At 38.6% G+C, this 12,750-nt stretch overlaps 1 protein-coding gene across 1 annotated transcript in view; it reads left to right on the forward strand.

The window, feature by feature from the left end:
• rbm24a (RNA binding motif protein 24a) overlaps window positions 1–11,268 on the forward strand; it is a 12,292-nt gene extending 1,024 nt beyond the window's left edge. Inside the window, exons 2-4 of the mRNA XM_016509868.1 lie at window positions 696–819; window positions 1,303–1,357; window positions 8,832–11,268. Coding sequence (XP_016365354.1) covers window positions 696–819; window positions 1,303–1,357; window positions 8,832–9,168 — 516 coding nt within the window. The 3' untranslated portion in view covers window positions 9,169–11,268. The remainder of the gene's footprint in view (window positions 1–695; window positions 820–1,302; window positions 1,358–8,831) is intronic.
• Window positions 11,269–12,750: the final 1,482 nt, after the last annotated feature.

A 12,750-nucleotide genomic window follows, 5' to 3' on the forward strand; every position in this document is an offset into this window, starting at 1 on the left:
TGAATTGTGACTGAGACCCTGAAATCTCATTTTTATCCTAACAAAGTCATACAAGTTTGGAGCACCATCATTTTTGATTGAACGGCGGCGGCCCCTTTAAATCTAAAATACTCGAAGTATAAATTCAAGCTTAATGTTAATAGTTAGAATATGAAAAATTCCTGACTGAACAAAGTGCACAATTGAAGTCTAAAACGGGCCCTTGTTGGCTCAGCTGTCGAGTTTGACTAGAAACACCCTGATAAGAGTTCCTCAGCGACTGAGTAAACAAGCCAACTTGTAAAGTTTTGACAGTCCACACAGCAGAAGTTAAAGGACCCTAGTGGATTTCACAACAAACCTGTTGCCTGCTTCACGAGGATATCCAAAATAAGGTGTAGAAAGCCGTGAGTGACCTCTGTCTTTAATGATTTTGTTAGCCAGACATCTTTAAAAATGAATAAACACTAAATAACACACACCATCTTGTGTTTAAAGCCTAATTTGGGGCAGAGGTCACAAGGGTTTGTTTAAAGGAATTAAGTGAAGTCTGCAATGGCTTTCTCTGGCTATTCAGTACCAAATAGGGCAATGGAAGCTTGTTTTTGTATTTATGTTAGCATAATTAGCGTATCCCTTTAGTTTTTAGATCATTTGTTGCTTTAATGTGAATCTCTCATGCACCACACTTCTCTGTTTGTTCGGTTTCAAACTAGGTGACTATGGCAGACCGCTCTGCTGCAGACAGAGCCTGTAAGGACCCCAACCCCATAATCGACGGCAGGAAAGCCAACGTTAACCTGGCTTATCTCGGAGCCAAGCCACGGGTGATGCAGCCAGGTGAGGCTTCTATGTGTTGCTATGAAGAGCAAAGACATAAAGATAATATTCATGAGAAGACGCCATTTGTTACCAACTGCATCACTCTTTTATTGACACAATGACTCCCAATAAACCCTACAAGGTGTGACTGACAAAGCGCAGATACATTTATGTTCCAACAAAAGCATAGGCATTTTTCAGTTCTGTAGTTTCTTTGTTTGTACATGAGCTGATGTTTATCTAAGGTTTTCAGGTCTTAGTTAATGGTAAACAGTGACTGTAAAGGAGAATAGAGATGTAAAGATGTGATTAACTGTAAGCTATTGTACTTAATGTATACAGTCCCATTGACTTGGCAAACTTCGACAAAATAGTAGTTCCACCAATGTTTAACTTCATCTACAGACATCCTTAGCAGGTTTAGTTGGGATTGTAACATTAGTAATTTTGCTAAAATGCTCAAAGCCTTGTTAATTTGCTATTTAATTATTTTGTGTGCAGGTTTTACCTTCGGTGTTCCTCAGATTCACCCTGCTTTCATCCAAAGACCATATGGGTGAGTAACAGCAAAAATATATTATGTATGTGTTCAGTGGTAGTTTTAAACATCAAACCAGTTTTAGGACCAGATTATGAACTCACAGAGGTGTCATGAACAAATGTATTTTTATGCATTGTTAATAGGGAAGACGTGACGTTCAGTGCTTATTCATAATTACTGAAGCTTATTTAATACTTTGATATAATTAGATTGATGTTGAGAGTGTGTATATGTGTGTGTGTGTGTGTGTGTGTATATGTGAGTAAGAAGATCTTTTACACTGGACACTATAGCCTGACTCAATGTTGTCTATCTTTCTCTGGTCCGACAGGCTCGATTTGGGTTAAGATAACTGGTGGTTTGAGGAATAGCTCTGAGAGCTTTGTGCAGATCTGTAGCTACAGTACCTGTAGACTCAAACACACACAAACAAGCTCGAAAATGGTGATTACAGATGCATGTATGTTGGTTTTATTTTGGTTTGGACTTTCACTTTTAATAGTACATAGAGCTGTGTGTGCCTTTTTACCGTTATGAAGTGGTGTTGATAGCTTAACTGTGTGCTTTTTTTAATTTAATGGAAAAAAGGCTGGTTTTGGGGTGCTGAATTTCCGTGTTGTGGAGGAGTGATAACTTTGCCACGCTTTCATCCAAAGACCATATGGGTGAGTAACAGTAACACCTAGAACTGTGAAAAAAATGATTATGTAGGTGTTCAGTGGTAGTTTTAAACATCAAACCAGTTTAAGGACCAGATTATGAACTCACAGAGTTCATAATCACATGAACAAAAGTTTTTTTTATACATTGATAATAGGGAAGACAAGATGTTCAAATGCTTATTCATAATTACTGAATCTTATTTAATACTTTGATTAATTAGATTGATGTTGAGAGAGTGTGTGTGTGTGTGTGTGTGTGTGTGTATATGTATATGTGAGTAAGAAGATCTTTTACACTGGACACTATAGCCTGACTCAATGTTGTCTATCTTTCTCTGGTCCGACAGGCTCGATTTGGGTTAAGATAACTGGTGGTTTGAGGAATAGCTCTGAGAGCTTTGTGCAGATCTGTAGCTACAGTACCTGTAGACTCAAACACACACAAACAAGCTCGAAAATGGTGATTACAGATGCATGTATGTTGGTTTTATTTTGGTTTGGACTTTCACTTTTAATAGTACATAGAGCTGTGTGTGCCTTTTTACCGTTATGAAGTGGTGTTGATAGCTTAACTGTGTGCTTTTTTTTAATTTAATGGAAAAAAGGCTGGTTTTGGGGTGCTGAATTTCCGTGTTGTGGAGGAGTGACAACTTTGCCACGGAGCAAAGTGTGATTTTTACTTTGCTTCCTTTTGATTTCTTCACATTTTTATTGCTGGAGCTTGTGTTTTTGATAATTTTTTTCACTTTTTTGTGTTTTCTGGTGTCTTGTTATTGGAGTGAGTGCCATTTTGTTTTGTGTGCCGTTGTTGATCCCTCTTCACGCCAAACCAACAGCCCGACTACAAACTTGCACGTTGCGGTTTTATTTTGCTCACTGATTGGGAGTCCTGTCACACTCACAACACAGAGACTGACACATGCTCACCCTTTACCGTTCTCTCCCATCTCCATTGTGTCTGTTCATTTCTCCTCCTTTTCCAGCTCTCTCTCTGTCTCTCCTCTGTCGTCTCTTTACTCTAGCCCTATAAGGCATCCTGCAGTGGATCCAGAGTCTCTAGAGTCCTGCCGTTTCTCTTTCAGTGATGATCTCCTTGTATATTCCCTGTTGACCATTTCTGTAGGAAAACGAAACCAACCAGAAAGTTTAAAGGGGTAGTTTACCCAAACAAAAAAATATATATATACTAATTTACTCAGCCACTTATTGTTCCTGTATATTTTTTCATTAGTAAAATGCAAAAAGAGATGGAAAACAGCATGTCTGAAGTGTTCTTTTCCATATAGCAAAAGTGGATCATTTTTACATTGCCAAGCTCCAAAAAGGACAAAAAGTGCTATAAAAGCATCACAACGATTGCGCTATATTCCAAGTCTTTTGAAGCCATACGATGGCTTTGTTTGATGAAAAGACAGACATTTAAAGGGATAGTTCACCCAAAAATGAAAATTCTGTCATTAATTACTCACCCTCATGCCATGTTTGATGAAATGTGAGAGCTCTCAGACCCTGCATAGACAGCAACGCAACTGTAATGTTCCCAGGTCCAGAAACGTTGTAAGGACACATACGCATGCTTTCCCCTAAGCGTAAACAACGCTGATTACGCAGATTACGTTCATGCGCGCGCTTTCTCCCTCGAACGTAAACAACGCTGATTACATCGATTACGCTCTTGGGTACTCTCCAAAATGGCGGAATACGTAACTCGGGGGAGAAGAATTGTTAAATAAATTTGTTATTTTTGTTTTCTTTGCACTCAAAAAGTATTCTCGTAGCTTCGCAAAACTGAAGTTGAGCCACTGATGTCACATGGACTGTTTTACCGATGTCCTTACTACGTTGCTGGACCTGGGAACATTACAGTTGCGTTGCTGTCTATGTAGGATCTGAGAGCTCTCACATTTCATCAAAAATATCTTAATTTGTGTTTCGAAGATGAGCGAAGGTCTTACGGGTTTGAAACGACATGAGGGTGAGTAATTAATGACAGAATTTTCATTTTGGGGTGAACTAACCCTTTAAGTAGCTATTTGCTAAAAGTGAACTGCAAAACTGGCATATTTAAGCATTGACGCCAAATACAATGGGATCTTTTGTGTCTTTTCGGTGTATAACTTAAATTCTGGTCTGTTCCTCACACAGAATTATTGAATAGGTTCTGAAGAATTGAAGTATAGAGTATAAGTCAGTTTTGTCATATTTTTATTGTGCTTCTTTTGCCATTTTGGAGCTGGGTATTAAAAATCACCATGTATATTTATTTACTATATGGAAATGAACAGCTCGGATCTCACATCTTATTTTATGTCTCAGGAAAGAAAATACAGGTATGGAATTACATGAGAGTGAGTAAATGATGATAGAATTTTTTATTTATTTAATGGTGTTTATAAATTTTTTTTTTTAACTGTCCTGACTACCTGCTCGTGTAAGTTTGCTGTTCAGAAGTTTGAGGTTGGTCATTTTTTGATAGAGGTCTCTTAAGGTCACCAAGGCTGCATTTATTTGACCAAATTTCATGATATTACTGTATTTATTATTTTAAACTAACTGTTTTCTTTTTATTTTATTATTTGAATTTTCAGCATCCATTACTCCAGTCTTCAGTGTCACACGATCCTTCAGAAATCATTCTAATATGCTGATTAGCTGCTCAGGAAACATTTCTTATTATTCATGTTGAAAATAGTTGTGCTGCTTAGTATTTTTGTAAAAACCATGATATATATGTTTTAAGGATTCTTTGAATAGAAAGTAAAACGAAGTAAACATTTGAAATCCAAATGTTTTGCGACATTATAAACGTAATTACTCACTTTTGTGATTTAAAAAAAAATTTTTTTTAATGCATCCCTGCTGAAAAAAGTATTAATTTCTTATTAATTTATTAATTTTACCAACCCTTAACTTTTGAACAGTAGTGTGTATCATGCCAAAGACAAAGAAAGAACAGTTTACAGAGGCAACTTGACAATTTACTGTAAGATCAGCAGGCATATTAAAAAACTGGCAGGCGTTCAGTGTCATCGTTTAATCTGTGGAGGATTCCACAGTGTGTGCGTATACGTGTGGGTGAGCGGGTGTCTTTGTGACATGCATGCATGTGTTTGCAGTGTTGTGAGCCCTCTGTTGTGACAAACAAATGTCTGGATGCCATAGCCCCCTGAGCGAGCCTTCGTCACATGGCCCCGTGCGGTGTTAAGGAAAACAAGCTTCACCATTGTTTTGCACAAAGGCTGTAGTGCTGACACTGCAGTCGCATGAAGCTTTCTCTCGCTCTTTAACACTGTCTTTCTCTTTCTCCCTCTATCTCTCTCTCTGGCTCCGGTCACTGTCACAAACTCGTTCTCGGCTTGGGGGGTTGGGCCGCTCCTGACATTTAGCTTTGAGAAAAACTCAACAAGGCCCAACATGTGCCACATTGCCGCTGAGATGGCACCCCTCGTCTAGCACCAGTGCATTGTGTTAAGGCATTTTTTGACAGTGTTGTCAGGAAGCTGTGTGTCAAATGAACAGTGGCATCATTCTTTGACCTTGAAGCGGTTGGAAAAGGTTGCTCAGGGGCCAAACAGTGTTGGTAGTCAAATTGGAACTGTGTAATATATGGGTCAGGTTTGAAATGTGCAAAGTCATGCTTGTTCTGCAACTTTCTTTTTAGAGTTTCTCATGAGCTCAGCGTTAAATCGGCCATTATCACACATAGTGTGTAAAAACAGCCTAACCAGATCATGCAGGAGAATTTGTCCAAATTGTGTAGAATATGTAAGTCTAGTTCTCTTCTCCCTGATCTTAGTTGCACAGCTGAGATCTTCACAGATGACAACAGGTGTCTTCTAGATCTGTGAAACTCAAGTCTGAAGTTGACCTTTATTTAGACACAAACCTCAAGGTTCCTGGCCTGCAGTGCTCTAGATGGATACATTTATGTGCAGTTATTTTAATCTCTATTTAAAAAAACCTGCTAGTTAGTTTTCAATGGGAGTAGGTTCTTTGTATAAATCATTGATTATTTGGGCTCATAGATTTGTGACAAAAAAGGCTGATCAGATGCGTAGATTTTCCTAAGGGCTCACAAGACAAACAGATAAAGATGTAGAAGGTAAAAACTTCTTGCATTTAGAAAACAGCACTCTAGTGTGGAATGACCGAGAAAGCAGAAAATAGCGTCCAGCCCTCCCTGTCACTCACACTAAAAGAGCTGCACTGATTGTGGTCTTGAGTCAGCTGCATTTTATTTAACTCAAAAGTGGTTGCGCAAGGTTTCTGTCATATCTTTGTAACTTGGTACTGCTTTTAGACAGCGTGTTCGGTAGTATGAATCCCAATGTACTAACAACTAACAGACCAACCTAATATTAGACCATGTTGTGATAGACATGCCCTGAGCAAGAGTATTACATTTAACTTAATTTTTTTTAAAGATGTGCTTAGCTACATCCATTAAGTGCTAGTAAGTTTATTGCATTTATTTGTTTGTTATAACTTTACTGCTTAAGCTATTCTTTATACAATCTAGAGTCAAAAACATCTTAGTGACCAGCCACAGTACTTTAGCAAACCGCATAGCAATGCCCTAACAACTACCCATTGTGACTTTTGCATGGGCAAACTCTATATTTTGTAGACCTATTTTGGTGCAATCTTAAAATTTATTGATTTTTTAAAATTTGATTGGTAACATTCTCATATATCTAATTACTAATGTTATATTAATTCATTAACTTATTAAATTGAAACTGTGCCCCCATAAAAATAGAAATAAATGCTCATAAGATCCAGGGCAAATATTGTCCCTTAATTGATTATTTTTAAGTTGCTTTCCAATAATTTGTTCATTTAAATTTCTCACACTGATACATATGTAAATCACAGAATGAATGTCTGTGAGATGTCTGTTCACAATGTGAACCTCGTTTTAAATGAGTGAAGTATTTTATTTAAATGAGTGAATAGTCACCTGTGTGTGTGTGGTGATATTTTTGTTGCGGCGCCTGTGCAGGTTGAATGTGAACTTCTCAATGTTTGAAGCTGAGTGTATTTTCTCTGTGTTTGACTCTTATGGTAGTCTATATTAACACAATCCCTGCTGTCACCTCAGGCTGGCAAGGTATCTATGAAAGATTTCATAGGAGCATCTTTGCCCTTTGACCTGAGTGAGAAAAAGGAAGGTTTTGTTTCATTCCTCTCATTTATGGCATTATGTGAGTGGTTGTGTGTTTTGAGTTGATGTTGGTAATACATACTGTTGCCCTTTTTTTTCTTGACGCCTGTGGTATGCTTATTTTCTTTCATTTGGGGCAGAGGTTTTGGAGTTTGATTTTGGGGGTGGTCAGGGGTTGAGGTTTGATAGTTATAATGGTGTGCTACAAATAGGGTTGCCATGATAGAACCATTCTCTCACTTTTTCAAACCATCTTAACGAACTCAAATTCTAGTCATAAACACCATCTTATCTAATAAGCCTCATTGTGGAAATTCCTATTCTACTTGTGCAGGTCAAAGTAGATGTTGCTTCCCAACAGCCACAGATCCCTGTTTCTTTAAAGTCAAATTTCATTATAAACTCAATTACATTTTTCATGAGAATCTCCAACCCTAAATTCTCATAGATGTCATTGTCATTTACAATATAGTTGTATTGCCTTATTAAATCATATTTAGTGCGTCAGGCATTTCAATGCATTCTGTCTTCCCTGAACTAATTAAAAAAGTTCTCACCCGTCTGTTTAGTGCAGACAGTAAATGTGAAAAGCGCTCTGAAAGTGCAACGGGGTACGTAATGAAAGGCAGAATGGGCTCATTGTTCCTGATTGCTTATTTAATCAAAACTCCCCTCTGTGTGTGCTGTCCAGCCTGAGGCTCATTGTCTAAGTGCGGAGGGGGAAACAGCCAGCAACGTCCCTTTTTGAAAACTGTCCAGCTGTCAAAGTAGCCCTGACATATTCACAATGCTCCCCTCATCTCCTCTTCGCCTCTCCTGGGTCCTGCCTTCCCCCATTTCATAGGATGGACACAGGGGTGTTGAACACATGTGACTTTTAACACAGATGATTCACACAGATGATCTGTTAACTTAGCATTTTAAGTATTAAAAGGATGTTAAATTATTTTTTCCAGTCCCAAGTTAGAGTACAGACAACTTTAAGACAATTGTATGTTGTAAAGTGTAAACAATGAGGGGCTATCAAAACATTGCTCTCTTTGTTTGAGAATCCCGACCAGCCTGACATAGCAACAGTGGCTAAGCCAATGACATGAGCTTGGGGGCAGGGCATCAGTTCTCATCAGGTCTCAGTTTTTTTTTTCTTTTTTTTTTAAGTCTCAAAAAGTTGCCTGTGTGTCTGCAACTGTAGTTTATACACACATATACATATATATATATATATATATATATATGTATATGAGTATCTATATCTGCAATAGACTTCAGCAGATGATTTTGCTAAACTACAATACAAGACGAAGCTGTTAGCTAACAAAACATTTAAAAGGTACTATAGTTTAAAAACCTGTATTATTGAGTTAATAGATATTAAAAACACAAACCAACACATTCTTGTCCGCTTGTTTAACCAATGACACACGGGTGAATTTGGGAAAAACCTGTCTGATGACAGTTATTATTTGGTACCGCTAATGGCACGGAAATTACAATTGTACAGAGAGATGTCTATTTTGGCAACCTTATATCTCTAATAATCACTAGCAGGCATTTCCTTGGTGTTACTGAATTGTGGAAATGGGGTGCTTGGCCGCGCTGTGGTTGTGGTTCTGCATTTGTCCATAATGCATTGCTAACATGCTGTCGTGTTTGTCTCTCACAGGATCCCCACTCACTACGTGTACCCGCAGGCCTTCATGCAGCCCAGCATGGTCATCCCTCACATCCAGCCAGCGGCGACCTCCACCACCGCGTCCTCACCTTACATCGACTACACAGGTGCAGCCTACGCACAGTACGCCAGTGCCGCAACCGCTGCGGCTGCCGCAGCCTATGAGCAGTACCCATACGCTGCCTCTCCTGCCGCAACCGGCTACGTAGCTACCGCCGGCTATGGCTACGCCATGCAGCAGCCACTGGCCACCGCCGCGCCAGGGTCTGCAGCTGCGGCCTTCGGTCAATACCAGCCCCAGCAGCTGCAAGCCGAACGGATGCAATAGCAACCAAAGAGACGGACGGGAGACGCGCAGGGAATCGACGCCCAGCGACTGCTACTAGATGATGAAGAGGATGGTGATGAAAATAGTTGCTGGTTGTGGGTTGATTGCAAGAGGAGGAAGATGAGGAGCATACGGGAAGGGGATAGTAATTGATAGAAAGATTATTAGTGAGATGGGAACTCCATTGCTTTCCAACTTGCTGTGATTTAAAGAAAAAAAGAAAAAAAACAAACAAACAAAAATAAGATCGCAGAAAAGGACGGAATCTAGCTTTTTACTATTATCATTATCATTATTGTTATGTTATCTTTATTACTATAATTAATATTAGAGTAGGATATTTATTGCGAAAAGAGGTATGCAGCGACTAATCGCTGTGGTATAGGTGCGTTGTAGACGAAACCTTAAGTCCCGATGCTGTCATTTAATGTAGGCGACCGTTTTTCCGAAGGACTCTTTGAAATGTCCCACATTGTTTTGATTCTAGGGCCCCTTACCTTTTTATTTATTCTAATTTTTGAGGGCTCTTTTTGTTCTGTTTTCTTCTCAAGTGCATTTTTTTTGATCATCAGGGAAATGGAGCATTTTTCAGCGATCTAGAAACGACACACTCTGCCAATCAGGGATAGTAGACCTAAATGTGGCGAAATGGAGAAAGATCCAGTGTTAGCATGTTTTATGTGTTGTGAACTACCTTTTTATCTATCTGATGCTGAATGTCCCCCCTTTCTCTGACTCCTGTATTGACCTCCTGACCTATGCAAAGCAAACAGGCCGCTAGGGGACAAAACAAAGTGCAGGAACGGGAGAGATTTTCTTTTGGTCCCCCACAATGGGCATCGAACAATTTGAAGGCACTCTCGAAAAGACAAAAAGACTGAGACGTATTGTATTATATGCTTACAAAACACACGGACTAACATGTACACCGTTACACAAAAATGTAAGTGTTAATGTCTGTCTGTCTGTGGGCGAGGGAGGACCCAAACACATACACAAAGATGACTACGTAGGGGAAAAAGCATGGGGCATTGCTCAGTACTAGTACTAGAATCAGGGAGCAATTGCTGTGTTGGAAGGAACAGGCACTGATATACACACACACAGTCGGATTGCTCTGGAAAGATCACTGGTGCTCGTTTATTGAGCTGTCACAGTTTCATCCCTGGACTCCGGTCCTGCTCTGGGTCTGTCAACTCTTCTTATCCTCCTAGAGAGGGTCCAGAAGCTTGAGGACAGACCTGTGCATCCTCCCGATATCAGCGACGGATCTTTATCTGGAACACGACGAGGATCCGCGATAAGGGAGGGGGGGTTCCTGCAAGCTTTTTACCCTATACCAATGAACCGCTATCGGCCTGGTCTTTATATGTTCACTAAGAAATATGTCTGAGCACCAGCACAGGTAATAAGGTCTATGTATTTCAATGAGCAACTCTTTACAGAACAGCACTATAGTGAAAGGATCCGAATCCGTGCGTACGAGGGTTCTTTGTGTGCCTTACATTTGTAATGCTATTTAAAGACATCTGCTATTTAAGATATTTATTTTGAGTTGACTTATGTTGTGCTCTAAGATCACTGACTTGGAAGCGGTACTGTATGGATATAATGTATTCATCTCATGGCATATTATTATAAGTTATTGAGTAGGCTTAGTTGTAGTATTATTAACATACTCAACCAAAAATGTTGGTGTAGGACTTAAGATACAATTCTGTATGTGCACTGTACAATTCTTTTTTTTTTTTCTTTTCTTTATACATTTGGAATTTTAGAACACGACATTAAATATCAGCTAGTGTAATGCCTATCGTATGACATTTATTTTATTGCAGGCCTGTTGTTTCGGGCATGCATCTCCATTTGTCATATCCAGAACTGTTTAAAAGACTTGGCGAAAGGACAAAAAAAAAAAGATTTGGCGAAACCTAAGGGACATGCTGCTTCATACACTAGAATGTATTGTCAGTGTCGAGGATGGATGCTGTGCTTCTATTGCTTTAAATATGCATCAAATGGGCTATTTTACACTGTTGAGAATTTTTATACTTGAACTCTTTCTTACAAGGGAAAATATGAAAAAAGAAGAATAACACACAAAGGACTTTTTTCATTGTCACTGGATTTGGGCATGTAAAGCGTTAACGACTATTTAAAATACGAACGTTCTGTAGGTATTTAAGCCTTATTTCAGATTTTCAACACTATTTACTCTAAATGGAAATAAAAGGTTCTATATTTAAACCTCAAATGCTTTGTTCATTGCACAGGCCTGATTTTTGTCACCGTTTCCATTGGGAAACAGCTTTTGGATCTGTTGGATGGTGTGCTCATGGTTTGGATTGTTATATTGTGTAACTTATTCATTGTATTTCAAAAGCACACATTCTAGGTCATTGCTACATCATTGATTCTTCCCGGTTCAAACGTATTATATGGTGAATTGCAAAATATTTCAATGGCTTAAAAGTGCTCATGTTTTGTTTCTTATGGTTTTTGTTTAGACAGGCGGTAGCTTTACCACTGCAGTGACGAAGAACAAGCTGTTGTGTGTTTCTCGTGGATGAAGGTGTCGTGAAAAAGAAGCAGATATTCTCAGCAAGCCAACAGTATAAACACACAGGCTGTCACTTGTCCTCGCCACACACCGAGATGCTTATTTATGACCTTGTTTATGCTGGTTTGTGAGGTGACAAATTTAACTGACCTCATCTCTGCCTGTCCAGACATTGCTTAATAATGGAGCTGGTAGAGCAGTATTCAGGGTTCATTACAAGTTAAGCTCAATCAACAGTTTTTGTGACCGTTAATATCGATTAGCACAAAAAATAATTTGGACACGCACACACAGACAAAAAAAGGTTGTGGTGAGGCACTTACAACGGAAGTGAATGGGCCAATGTTATAGAGGATATAAAGCAGAAATGTAAAGCTTATAATTTTATAATTGCAATGATTTCTTCTGTTAAAACAGACAGCATTTGTGGCATAATGTTGATTGCCACACTTTGCCCATTGTTAACACACACACACACACACACACACAAAGTTTCTAACAGTGAAAGTAAACGTGGCCAGTTTTTAAAAGCAGAAATGTGAAATTTTAAGGTTCCATTTAAAAATAAATGAAAATACATTATTACATACAATGGAATTGAATAGGGCCATTTTTGGAGGATAATGTTTATTATTTTACAAAAGCACTTACATAAATTCTTCTGTTAAAACTTGTGTATTATTTGATCTGTAAAGATGTTCAAAACATGTTTTTTTTTTTTTTTTACAGTTGTTTGAGTTTTAGAGGTTTTGGCAAAGTTGTACAAATTGGAACTTCCCGCGGAAAAGATTAAGCAGTTTTTTCTTCACTCTAAAAGCATGTTAACTTGAAAACCTCTCTACATCATGTGGCTGTCACATTGAAACAGTGAGCCCCATTCACTTCAATTGTAAGTGCATGACTATAAACTCTTTTTGTGAAAGAAAATGAGGCGAGTTAAAAAAGGCTGAATAAATGTGGTAATCAACAAAGCCCCACAAGTGCTGTCGATTGAGCTTAATGTGTACTGAACTGCAAATATT

The sequence above is a fragment of the Sinocyclocheilus rhinocerous genome, unplaced genomic scaffold, assembly GCF_001515625.1.
Source record: "Sinocyclocheilus rhinocerous isolate Xijiao unplaced genomic scaffold, SAMN03320098_v1.1 scaffold53, whole genome shotgun sequence".
Taxonomy (NCBI): domain Eukaryota; kingdom Metazoa; phylum Chordata; class Actinopteri; order Cypriniformes; family Cyprinidae; genus Sinocyclocheilus; species Sinocyclocheilus rhinocerous.